This window comes from Notolepis coatsorum (genome assembly GCF_963971535.1).
Source record: "Notolepis coatsorum genome assembly, chromosome: 4".
Taxonomy (NCBI): Eukaryota; Metazoa; Chordata; class Actinopteri; order Aulopiformes; family Paralepididae; genus Notolepis; species Notolepis coatsorum.
Window position 1 is genome coordinate 70,508,257 of NC_140168.1, and position 12,341 is coordinate 70,520,597.

General features: G+C 42.0%; 1 protein-coding gene across 1 annotated transcript in view; it reads right to left on the reverse strand.

The window, feature by feature from the left end:
- Window positions 1–12,341, reverse strand: part of LOC311226552 (oxidation resistance protein 1-like) — a 179,666-nt gene continuing 167,325 nt past the window's right edge. Inside the window, exons 15-16 of the mRNA XM_084311972.1 lie at window positions 12,049–12,122; window positions 1–4,311 (exon numbers count right to left, since the gene is read on the reverse strand). Coding sequence (XP_084168098.1) covers window positions 4,176–4,311; window positions 12,049–12,122 — 210 coding nt within the window. The 3' untranslated portion in view covers window positions 1–4,175. The remainder of the gene's footprint in view (window positions 4,312–12,048; window positions 12,123–12,341) is intronic.

The window sequence follows — 12,341 nt, forward strand, 5'->3', positions numbered from 1 at the left end:
GGTGGTGGGTGGAGTAGTATAGTACATCAACAGTACATGTGCAGTCACCATGGTGACCAAAACATAGTCCAAAAACACTGTACGATCGAGAAGATAGGGAGGAGTTAGAGGAGAGGAAGGGCTATAGTTTGTTGGGTAATAGATCATACTTTACAACTTTACAACCGTTCCATAGAGAACACAAAGTCTTGACATTTAAGACTGATCTTCAAACGCAGCATATACATTAGTTATAAAAAGAGACCGTTCACACACATTTCAAAGCATATAATTTGTTTCCATGTTTTTTCCCCCTGTCCATGTTGCAGACGCTTCATAATGTGAAACGCACACCTCCACCACAGCTTCTTCCTACCTGGCTGGCTCTGGTTGCTTCACACCTTTATCAGTCTCCTCCACTCAGGGATGACTTTATATATCAGTTTACATGCAGATTAATATTCTGTTTAAGAAACACCACCCATCTGGCACTCCAAGCAGGTTAAAATAGACAAGAATCATTTTAAATATTATTTTGAGCGGGGTTTGGATTTTGCTCCTGACGGAGCGGGATGCTTGTTTCTGGGTGGAGCGGGATGTTTGTTTCTGGGTGGAGCTGGATGTTTGTTTCCGAGTCGAGCAGGATGTTTGAGATGATGAATCATATTCTACTGGATACATTTTAAAACGCTCCGAGTGCCAGATGGTTTAGCAACGACAGAAATACAGCAGAATTGACTTGATGTAAAATGGAACAAAGAACCCACACACAGTCCTCTTCACTTGCAATTAAAACCTATTCATTTGGAACAATGTTTTGGTACCTTCATCAGGTATGAGACAAACAGAGACACATCTATGAGATAACCCGATGAAGGTCCCAAACATTGTTCCCAATAAATGTGTTTTAATTGCAAGTTAAGATGACCGTGTACAAATGGTCCTTTGTTCAACGGCCCACGGCCATTTCCTACACACTTGTTGACGTACAGGTATGCAAAAGTTGTACCGTTTGATGTAAATATTTAGTCTTTTAGTCCATGTATTGATACATAGCTGCACATCATCTCCAGGGACATGATATAATATGATGAAAGAGGCGTTTCTCTCTTCACAGGGTCTTTAAATTCCACCAGTACATCAAAGATGGTTGCCAAAGAACGCCAATTCTGCTCCATTCCAGTTCTGTGGATGTAGATTACAAGAGCCATCCAGATCCAGTCCTCAACACCAGACAGGATTATATAGTTTACCGCAGGGGTGGCATTCCCGTCGCCGTGCATGGCGATGAGTGGCGCGCTGGCTGTTTTGTTTTCCTTCGGTCATGGCGTGCTTTATCGGGGATGTGGTAGGGATTGATGTGTGGGGTGTTTTGGGGGACTGACTGTTCCGGGAGGGGGGGGGGTTCACATGCTTTCGAGGGACATTGTACTTTTGTACTTATTTTATGCCATTATTAAGTCTGCACGTTTACATTGCACTACTTTTATTGTCTTTTATACCTATTCTTATGTCTTCAATTTATGCATTTTTTTTATTCTGTCAATCTGTGTGTTGATTTTATGCCTATGTTCATTTTATACTATATATAGTTATTATTCTTATATTGTAGAAATGTGTGCATTGAAATGTCTGTAGTCTCGACGACATTGAAAATGAGGGTGACCTCAATCGTCTTTTCGAGAATAAATACAGGTTGATGACATGGATCGTATAGATATAGAGAAACGTTCTGAGGGGTTCTCTGGGCTATTTACAAAGGGAACATGATACTGTCATAATATTCACCTTATAACATTCAGGCTTGGGTCACATCTGCAATTGATTCAGTTACTTCTCTGGCATCAACTGATCTTGCCTTCTGCACTGGAGCCAATCAGACGGTCCCAAAACTGTAAACTCCACCCATATTGCACTGCAGAAGGGCTACAGAGATACACACGAAAGAACGCTTTTTTAGTACCCTAATGGGATCATCACTACCCAAGTCTTCTAGGAGACCTAAGCAATCTTCTTAAGATCTACAGACTGACGTCTTCATAGTGATGATCTAGTGTCTGTAGATCATTGTGACGGTTTTGTCTTGGTTTGTGATCCAACGCCACAGGCTTCAGGATCTCTCCCTCAGTAACTGAAACCATCAGTACTTGACCCAGGTCTGAGCTTTTAACATCAGTGACCTTTGACATTAGCACGACACACCACAGTCACATTCAGAACCGCAGTATGCAATATATTACTAGTGTGCTATAAATATATATTGCTACACATATATATCTTATGAATATATACATATATATATTATGAATATATATATATATATAATTTTTTTGATCAAATTTATATATATATATATATAATGAAAAATAAAACGCACCTTTGGATTTGTACAATTCACCAAACTGAGCTGTTAAGGTTAAAGGTTATAGAGGCTAGTCATCTGCAGCTGAAGAAAAGTAACATGTACAGGTTATAGGAATGGAACTGGGCCACCAACAGCTCCATGGAGCTGGGGATGTGTTCCAACACTTTCTAAATGCATCCTTACTTGAGTCTATCCTTCCTTGAAGTAACAGGCTTCCATCCTTCCTTGAAGTAATAGGCAATAATCAGACGAGTCACATCATCTATAATCATATATAATCATCTGAAGTACTGAAACATTCCCTGAACACATGACCACAAGTCTGTACACACACACCCTTCTGAAGTTGAGACAGCATTCGAACAGCGGGAAAAAAGAGGCCACGTCCCAAATCACACCCCTAGTCCTACACACTATGTCCTTGTGGAGTCTGGAGAGGATCAGAGCACAAAAAAGGAGCGGGGGGGGGGGGGGGGGGTGTCTTTGACTTGTTATTTCAATATGCATGGGGGAAGAAAAAAATACCCTGAAATGTGTGAACCCTGTAACGTTTAGTGGACAGAGCGTTGGCTTAGTGGTCGATTTGGGACAAAGCTGACGACATGTCACATGTCGTCTCTATCCAGTGAGACTACCTGCTTCAGTGGTTTTCAACACAATCCTGCTGCCTGTGGTCCACCCCCATAACCACCCTCACACCCCTGTATCCACAGCACAAACATATCCACGCTGACTGAAGGCCCACATACACCGTGAAGGCCCACATTGACCTTGAAGGACCACATTGACCGCGAAGGCTCACATTGAACGTGAAGGCCCACGTTGACTGTGAAGGCCCACATACACCGCAAAGGCCCACATTGACCGCGAAGGCCCAAATATTGCCGTCAGGTTTAAAACAATAGAGTTGTATGAGGAGAGCCCTCTGTCTCGCTCAATACATTAACCTGTGCAGTTACTGTGGAAAGCAGTTTGACATTCTGTAATTCTGACACATTCAATTTCCATTCTGCCCCATTGAATTAATGTACACACATTTTCTTTTAAATACACCCATTGACAGTGGTTTCACAAAGGCAAAAGCTGTGTATCTGATCCATTGAAGACAACAGTGGTAGCTAGCTAACCAACTAGGCAGCTTAGCGGCGTCTAGAAAGCAGTAGTCCCAACATGATTAATGGACTTAGCATATCGCTCACAAGCTTCGCATGACAAACATGTTGTTTGGATGAGCAATTTTCTTCCATGATGCTAGCTGTGTAGGAATCCAATGGTAACTGATGACTGACCAGTCACAATGCTAGCAGTTTGCAGCTGGAATCCTATTGCAGATGTTAGCGCATAGCTAGCTTGGGTTTAATTCTATTGGATGTTACCGCAGAGCTAGCTTGGGTTTAATCCTATTGCAGACGTTAGCACAGAGCTAGATTGGTTGCAATCCTATTGCAGACGTTAGCACAGAGCTAGCTTGGTTGCAATCCTATTGCAGATGTTCGCACAGAGCTAGCTTGGTTTTAATCCTATTGCAGATGTTTGTGTAGATTGGATTGGTGGTCTGTGGCGAGCGTCTCTTCCAGGGTGGTACATAGGCTATTGCTAGTGCAGACTGGAGTAAACAAGGTCAAACCAGTCTAATCCAGTCCAATCCAGTCCAATCCAAAACAGACCAGTTCAGAGGCTGGCTGAGAACATTGCTTTTGAGGCTTTAGAATATCATAGAAACAACAAGTGTTCTTAACCAGACGAGGCAGGACTGGGGCGGCTCAGCTGAGCTCGGTTTGGTTCAGTTCGAGTGTGAATCAAGAGTCCCGCTTGTGTGCTGGTCTCTGAGCTACTCGAAGGCCCAGATCTCGATGTCCTGCAGGACAAAGTCCTCTCTCCTGGACAGACGAGGGTTACCGAAGGTCTTACAGGGGTTGGAGCGGCCATGGTACAAGTCCCCGTCCAGCCACAGACCAAACTCACCCCTGGGGGAGGATGAGGGGAGAGAGATTAGGAGCATTAGAAACACAGCTTTCTAGACACTAAAACGATCAAAACAGAAACATTTCCAATGACAGAACGTATGGTACAGTAGCCATTATCCTTGTATGTCAACATGGTCTCATCAGAAAACGTAAATAAAGTACCAATTGACCACAGGAAAAAAGGTACATGATGTATATTATGTTATTGTCATAAGCATATTTTCATACGTACATGGTTTGGTCATTATATAATGAGCCATATTTGGAGTAGAAATACACCATTTATATCATTAGAAAGCTATGAATCTATTTGATAACATTAGAAAGCTAAGAATCTCTCTCCAACAGTGTATGAAACTCAAAATATGTTTTTAGGCTCAATGTGACTGAAAATGATAGAGCAAGTCACATATTTTAAGCGAGACCAGGCTGTGTGTATGTCTACAAGAATTAGCTTTACTTTTTTAAGTAAAAGAAGAATAAAAAATCATCATCATTTAGAAACGAGATCGCATAGTGAATAGAGATTGCGATTTTTTTTAATGAATCGTGCAGCCCTAACTTATATGCACGTGTTTTGGGATTGCCCACCAGTAGCTCGTTTTTGGAAATCCATAACTAAACTTTTAAACATATGTAACCTAACAATCCCACTTACGGCAGCAACACTACTTCTAAACGATATATCATTACTACCAGCATACATACAACAGAAAATCATTCTGGCTGGCGTTAGTGCAGCCAAGAAGCTGATAGCCATGAGGTGGAAAGAACCTGAGAAACTCACAATGATTAATTGGTCTCTGACATTACATGTCTAATGTCTTTTGTGGCGTTTGTGTTGTTTACTCTGTATTTTGTATTTTTTTTTTTTATAATTTTTGTTATCGTTATTGCAGTATCTTGTGTTTTATTGTATTGTGTTAAAAAAAATTGATAAAATTAATATATATTAGCTTTACTTGTATTATGAGACGCAGACACTTAAAACAATTAAGAGACAGATACTTGAGATAAAACAGCATAACAATTAGGGATGCACCGAATGGGAAATTCTTGGCCGAAACCGATACCGAAAATAGGAAACAGTTGGCCGAAAACAGAAATATATATATACTGCATTTCTTTATTTTCTTTAGCTACCTGATTATGGCAAAATACATGATTATGGCAAAACTTTACTTAAATTATATTAATAATCACTATTATGGGCCCATAAAACATTTATTCAGCACTTTTGAATGCATACAATAATTCCAGACCGACTGCTGAAAGATTGTACAATTTAAACATTTTCTCTTTGCATACAACAAAATGTGCATTTTCTTTTCGCTGTAGGATAACTACAACAAAGTGCATTCAGAACAAAGCCAAGGTGCTTTAAAACTGCATAAAGACACACACACGAGAGGGATAATAGCTTATAACAGACTTTTAATGATGTTACTGTAGTGGCTACTGTCATAATTCATGGAATTATGGAAGGACTGTTGTACTTACTACATCTCCCGTGACTCTTAGCGGGGGATGACGTAGCTTACGAGATTGATTGATTGAATACTTTATTTTGACACAAATCGTAGGACAAAAACATTTTAAAAGACAAGACAATAACAGTGTCAACAACGCTGGTCAAAAATGGATAAAACACAATAAAGCCAAGGCTTGTTTCCATTGTGGTCCATACATGGAACATAAAAAGGCACAGAAACACAAATGGACATGTGCACTAGACAGGATACATTCTAAAAATGTGTATAAAAACACCTAACCTGACAACTCATACAGTTAACTAATGTTAAAAGAAAATCCGCAACCCTTAAAAGCAACTCATGATAAAAGAAATAAAAGCCAAGTTATGATAAAAGAGATAAAAAACATTTGAAGACCAATTTGAGTTGCTGCTGAGCCATGTTTTTAGGGCGGATTTAAATCAGAGAGGGGAGTTCAGGAGTTTTATGAATGTTGGCAGGGCATTCCACATTACCGTAGCCGAGTAAAAAAATGCATCTTTCCCCATGCATGTCCTGACTCTCGGCGGGACCAGGTCCGTGGGGCTCCCTCTTGTGGCGTGTTTGTGGACATCTCCTACTTTATTAAAATAATTTACTAGGTACTTGGGGACCGTTTCTTTCAGTACTTTAAAAACCAGTAGCATTTTAAGCTGGTGTACCCTTTCTTTAACCCTAAGCCATCCCAGACTGCTAAAGTGGGCTGGCGTTAGGTGAGTCCTAAAGTGAAGGTTGTGCAGGAGTCTCACTAGTTTGTTTTGGGAGGTCTGGAGCTTTGTCTTCATTTGTTTTGATATGTTGCTGTACCATGAAGTGCAAGCATAGTCAAAGTGACATTGGATGAGGGCTCCAGCTAGGGTCCTCAGAGCGTTTCTATTTATGAACGAGGAAATTCTAAATAAAAATTTGGTTTTTTGATTGACCTTAGTAATAACTTTTTGTGCCATTTTTTCGTTAGAAAGTTTGTTATTTAAAATAAAGCTCAGGTAGGTGACCTCCTCGTTATCCTCAATAATGTTTTCACCTACTCTAATTTTAAAACCCTGGGATTTCTTTAGGTTGGCGTTTGACCCAAAGAGTATGGCCTCTGTTTTTCCCAGATGTAGAGACAATTTATTGTCACTGAGCCAAGAGCAGATCTTTTTCATTTCATTGCTCAGGACACTTTCCACTTTAGACTTATCCCTGTCAGAGACCAGGAGTGCCGAGTCGTCAGCAAACAGGAACAGGTTGCAATCGCATGCCGATTTCATGTCATTAATATATATTAAAAACAGTTGAGGCCCCAAAATGCTTCCTTGGGGGACCCCACATGTCACTGGAAGGGACGAGGACAAGGTGCCATTGATGTCTACCACCTGTTCTATTCCCTCCAGGTAGGACTTGACCCATTTGGCTGACTTGCTATCAAAGCCTATCGCTCTCAATTTTTCTAGTAGGATGGAGTGGTTGACCGTGTCAAACGCCTTTTGCAGGTCCAACATTACCATCCCGCAGTAGTTCCCCTTGTCCATCTCCCGTTTTATATAATCGGTCAGGTACAGTAAACAGGTATCAGTGGAGTGTGATTTTCTGAAACCTGATTGGAACTGGTACAGTAGTCTATGTTCAGTCAGGTAGTTGTCTATCTGCTCATATACCAGCCTCTCAATTACCTTTGATATGGAACAAAGGATAGAAACGGGGCGGTAGTTACCTGGATCTAGTTTGTTTCCTTTTTTAAATAGAGGGGTTACCCTAGCAAGCTTGAGTTCTTGCGGGATGTGACCCTGGTTGATGGAGAGGTTGGTGATATGGGCTACAATGGGAGCTATGATGGAAGCAGAGTCTCTGAGAAATCTGGTGGGAATATTGTCATGGCCTGTGGCTTTTGTTGGCTGCAGCATACTGAGCTTTTTCATAACCTCTTCAGTAGTTACTTCAGTCAATTTAAACTCATTTTCACGTACACCCAGTTCCTTATAAAAGGCCTGGATGTGCTGGATGTGAGAGACAAGTGAAAGAGGACCAGAAGCGTTGTTAGCTAGCTTAACGCTAACGTTAGTTTAAAAGGTTTTAACCGTGACAGGCATATAGTAATGGCGAGGATATAAAGCATGTTAAAGACGCATTTATTGGATGCGTTGCTCGCGGAGTTTACATAGAAACAGCGCGACTCCCAAGAAGAGTTAGTTATGACAGAACGCTGCAGAACGCAGGAAGAGCTGCCAAGCTGCTCACGTTATACGTTGCGCAGTCTGTAGCCGTGTTTTGATTACGTCATCACAACAACACTTTAGGTTATGAACGTTACGTAACCCTGTTCTTTGACATTCTGCGATATATTTTCGGTGCTAAAACCCTTTCGGCCGAAAGCCGAAAATGCCTTTTTAACCATTTTCGGTGGCCGAATATTCGGTGCATCCCTAATAACAATAGTTATATTAACACTTTCAGTGCCCAGTAGGGGGCGCACATTTAGTGCTTGAATGCCCACCATCCACTTCAATGTTAGCATTAATATTGCCTAATCTATGTTTTAAATTATGGCTATGTGTCTAATCTGCCCGTCGCTTATCAATGACTCATTTTCCAGTCAACATTGTCGAAGCGGATTGTTTTTTTATCGGTTCATTTTCGTTTTATAGCATTTTGAAAAGCCCTCGTTTAAGAAAAAAAAATAATCTGTGATAAACGCCCTGTACTGTAATATTCTAGAACGTTGTCATTTTTCGGCCTATTTATGAATCGTTTTCAAATAAACGCTAGATTATCGATAGTATATGTGTACGTATGCACGCTGGTGCCGCGAGCTGAAAATCGATTCTCTTAGTTCCTGATCGCACAGTCAAACAGCCATATCACATATAGGGGAAAAGCTTATATCTCAGTGAAAACGGGTCTGATTATCCTAAGACTGGTAAAATAGATTCCTTACCTGAGATCAGATGGTATCCAAATGGATTATTCCAATTCCTGATCGCCATTCCAAAAATCGATAATTTTATTGATCCAACGCGTATACTGTAAAACACATTACACGCTGTGCTGAGGCTCCACAATGACTGGGATCATCTCCGGTTACATGCGTGAGAAGTAAAATGTGGATTCCGGAGTTTTTTTTTCTCATCCATTTTCAGAGTCCATTCCAAAAGGGTGCATTACCATCTGAGAGACGATAGGGGGCGCTTTTTTCACATCTGATCTCCTGGTGGAGCTGGTTTCCCAACGGTAGACTCGGTTGATGAAATATGAATTCAGATCGCTAATAAAAAAAAAATCACGAGAATTCTCGTGATGGGCATTCAGGGGTCAGGCTGATAACACGAGTTATGTCGTGATGGGCATTCAAAGTGTTAATTGTAGGCCAACATCAGTTAGCTGCGCTTGTGGCTTGTATCATCCTATTTTAACTAGGGATGCTCCAACTTTCTCAGTCCCGATACAGATATGTGGTTTGTGTATGGGCCAATACAGAGTACCGATCTGATCCATTACTTTTAATGAACAGTATAGACTTGGATCGTCATATTGGGGTTATTGGACAAAGATTATTGAAATATAATACATGTTTCTCCATTAGAGAGTTAACGTGTGAAATCAAGTCACTTCAAGTAATTTTGCTTTGATTTTTTATATTAAACATGTCTCTTGGTATCGGATTTTAGTATCTGGGAAATTATCCGATACCTCCATTATATTTTAGCCTGGTATCGGACCGATAACAAATACCAGTATCGGTGCACCCTTAATTTTAACACTATAGGGCTTTATCAAATGTAGTCACATTTCTGCAACAAGCTGCCATATGTTAACACATTGACTGCCGTTCACATAGATCTACGTTTCTGTGGCCCGACCGTTGAGTGCCGGAAACGTAGATCTACGTTTCTGTCACGGTATTTCTTTTATTATCTATTGCCATTCATAATTCAGCGGGGCACCTTGTGCATACTGTTCTGAGTGTGTCTGAGCTGGCAGACGGTATTATACCGCCCTCTAATGCCTCCCGGCATTATTGCACCCAGTTAGAAACGGGTTCGTTTATTTTCTCTACCGAGCACTAAACACTCCGGCAAAACACACGCTTGTAGGGATGGTTTGGACTACTGACCCCGCCCACCCGTTGAAGTGCAATGTCCAACAACGTCGGAGGCACGATCGCTGCGGATAACTGGAATGGCGATGAGATTATTGGATTCTTTTTTTTAACATTACTTCAGACCAGGTAAGGACACCATATATGAAAGCTTGCGTTGATCTGATATTTATTTCTACTGCGATTGAAGCCATCTGTGTTATAGTTGTTTGCCGTTGGGTTGCAGGAGGGGGGGGGGGGGGGGGGGGGGCGCGCCGGTCTAAATCACATTGCATGCATTGTTACATGGACCCGGTCCTTATGTATGTATTATATAGAGGGAGTTATGTAAGTTATCTGTTGTATATATAGGCATGTTTTGTTTGTTGTTGTCTTGTCTCCATCTTGTGTCTACATATCCCCATTCTCAGGTGTCTTCCAGTCCCAGTTGCGGCAGCAGCTGGTCAATCAGCAACTCACCCAAGTGCAGCAGCAGCTGAGGCTCGTCAGCAATTAAGCTCCACACACCTTCATATACCCCATTGTGTGCCGTGTTAGTTAGCTCTCTGGTTCATGGTTGTGGTAACTATTCTCAGTCTGTGTGGGAGAGCTCTTTGTGTGTTTTGGTATAGAGCTGAGGCTCTTAGCTAGTTTTGGTGTGAGAGCTGGTCAAAGCTCTGTGTGAGCTCATTGTGTGTGAGAGCTGGTGACAGCTCTGGTTCATTATTTTGTTAGCATAGGAATTATTGTCAGTGTTGTGTATTTGGTATAGAGCTGGTACCTGAAGCTCTGGTTTATTGTATTGTATTTAGGTCATTATAGTTTATTGCACATTTCTGTCTAACCTTAACCCTTTGTATATTTGTTTAGCACCCAGCCTATGGTGATTGTCTTTCTTTTGTATTAATCTTTTGTTTCGCACACAGGGACAATTGACAGGAAGATACCCTGGGGTCTACATTTTGCATCACATAGGTGACCTGATGTTAAAGACACCAGCCTTAGAGTGAGCACCGCCACCTGTACTTTTGGGCGTCAGCGCCTGTAAGGGGGGGTGGGATTTAATTTCCTTATATTTCATTTGGTGCCACTGGTAGTCCTCCTTGATCTCTGTGTTGCTGTGTTTTATAAATAAATACTATTATTTTGCAAATTGTTTCCCTGGTTTTGTGTCACTGCACCCTCACCTACCCTGTCTGTGGCCTTGTGTTGCGTCTCCTTACTGGGGTACGTAACAATGCACGACAAAGGATAATAGTGATGATCTAGCGTTGATTTCAGGAAGATCCGATAAGCAGGCGAAAAATTTCGTGTTTATTGAATTACACAAACGCTGTTTTCGTGTCTTTTACCTGGAATTGCTCAGAAGCGGCCGGACTATGTTCATATTCAAAATCATATAAAACGGAAATGTACGGATGAAAAAATAATCATTTTTTTGCACGTTGACCAGAAGCAGCTCAATGAGACTCGACGGCGTTATTAGACCCATAGCTATACTATAAAATATAGGTTTAGGTCTACAAAGTACAACTACGTTTACATGGGGTTAATGGACGGCAAGGCCAGGTCACTTCCCAGAAGGGCCGTGGGCACTCCGTGTTAAGGGTCATTCCCATCGACTGTGTTGCCGGGCGGATGTTTGGGTTAAAAGATTGCAGAAGACGACGAAACCTCCACCCTTCTTCTCCATCCCTTCCTCAGTTTTTTACATTTTGCAGTTCTAGATTTCTCGATAAAAAAACTTGATGTCAGCGACCCCTACTGTCAAGATGGCGCCTGTGTGTCCGTTGCAAAGCATACCGATCGCCTGACCTCCCGGCCACTCCCACAGCCATGTAATACCCCTCTCTCTTACCCCGACCTCCCGCCCTCCCCCACAGCCATGTAATACCCCTCTCTCTTACCCCGACCTCCCGCCCTCCCCCACAGCCATGTAATACACCTCTCTTACCCTTCCCTCCCGGCCACTCCCACAGCCATGTAATACCTCTCTCTTACCCCGACCTCCCCCACAGCCATGTAATACCCCTCTCTCTTACCCCGACCTCCCCCACAGCCATGTAATACCCCTCTCTTACCCTGCCCTCCCGGCCACTCCCACAGCCATGTAATACCCCTCTCTTACCCCGACCTCCCCCACAGCCATGTAATACCCCTCTCTCTTACCCTCCTCCTCCGAAGGAAAGCGAGTCCATGTCTCCTTTTAGAAAGAACATGTTGTCTCCTGTCCACTTGAAGACCTGAAGACAAATCAGAACTGTATCAACACTAGAAGACTACATGTGGAAATCAACAGATCCATTTAAAAATGCCTTTTCATATGCATTCTGCCATGGGGGGCGGGCCGGCGGGGGGTGATCTCATGTTAGATTATCACATGTCCTCCTCACAACACAAGGTTAGGATTAAAAGGAACACGCCAACATTATGGGAAATGGGGTGTGCTTACCATCTTCTCC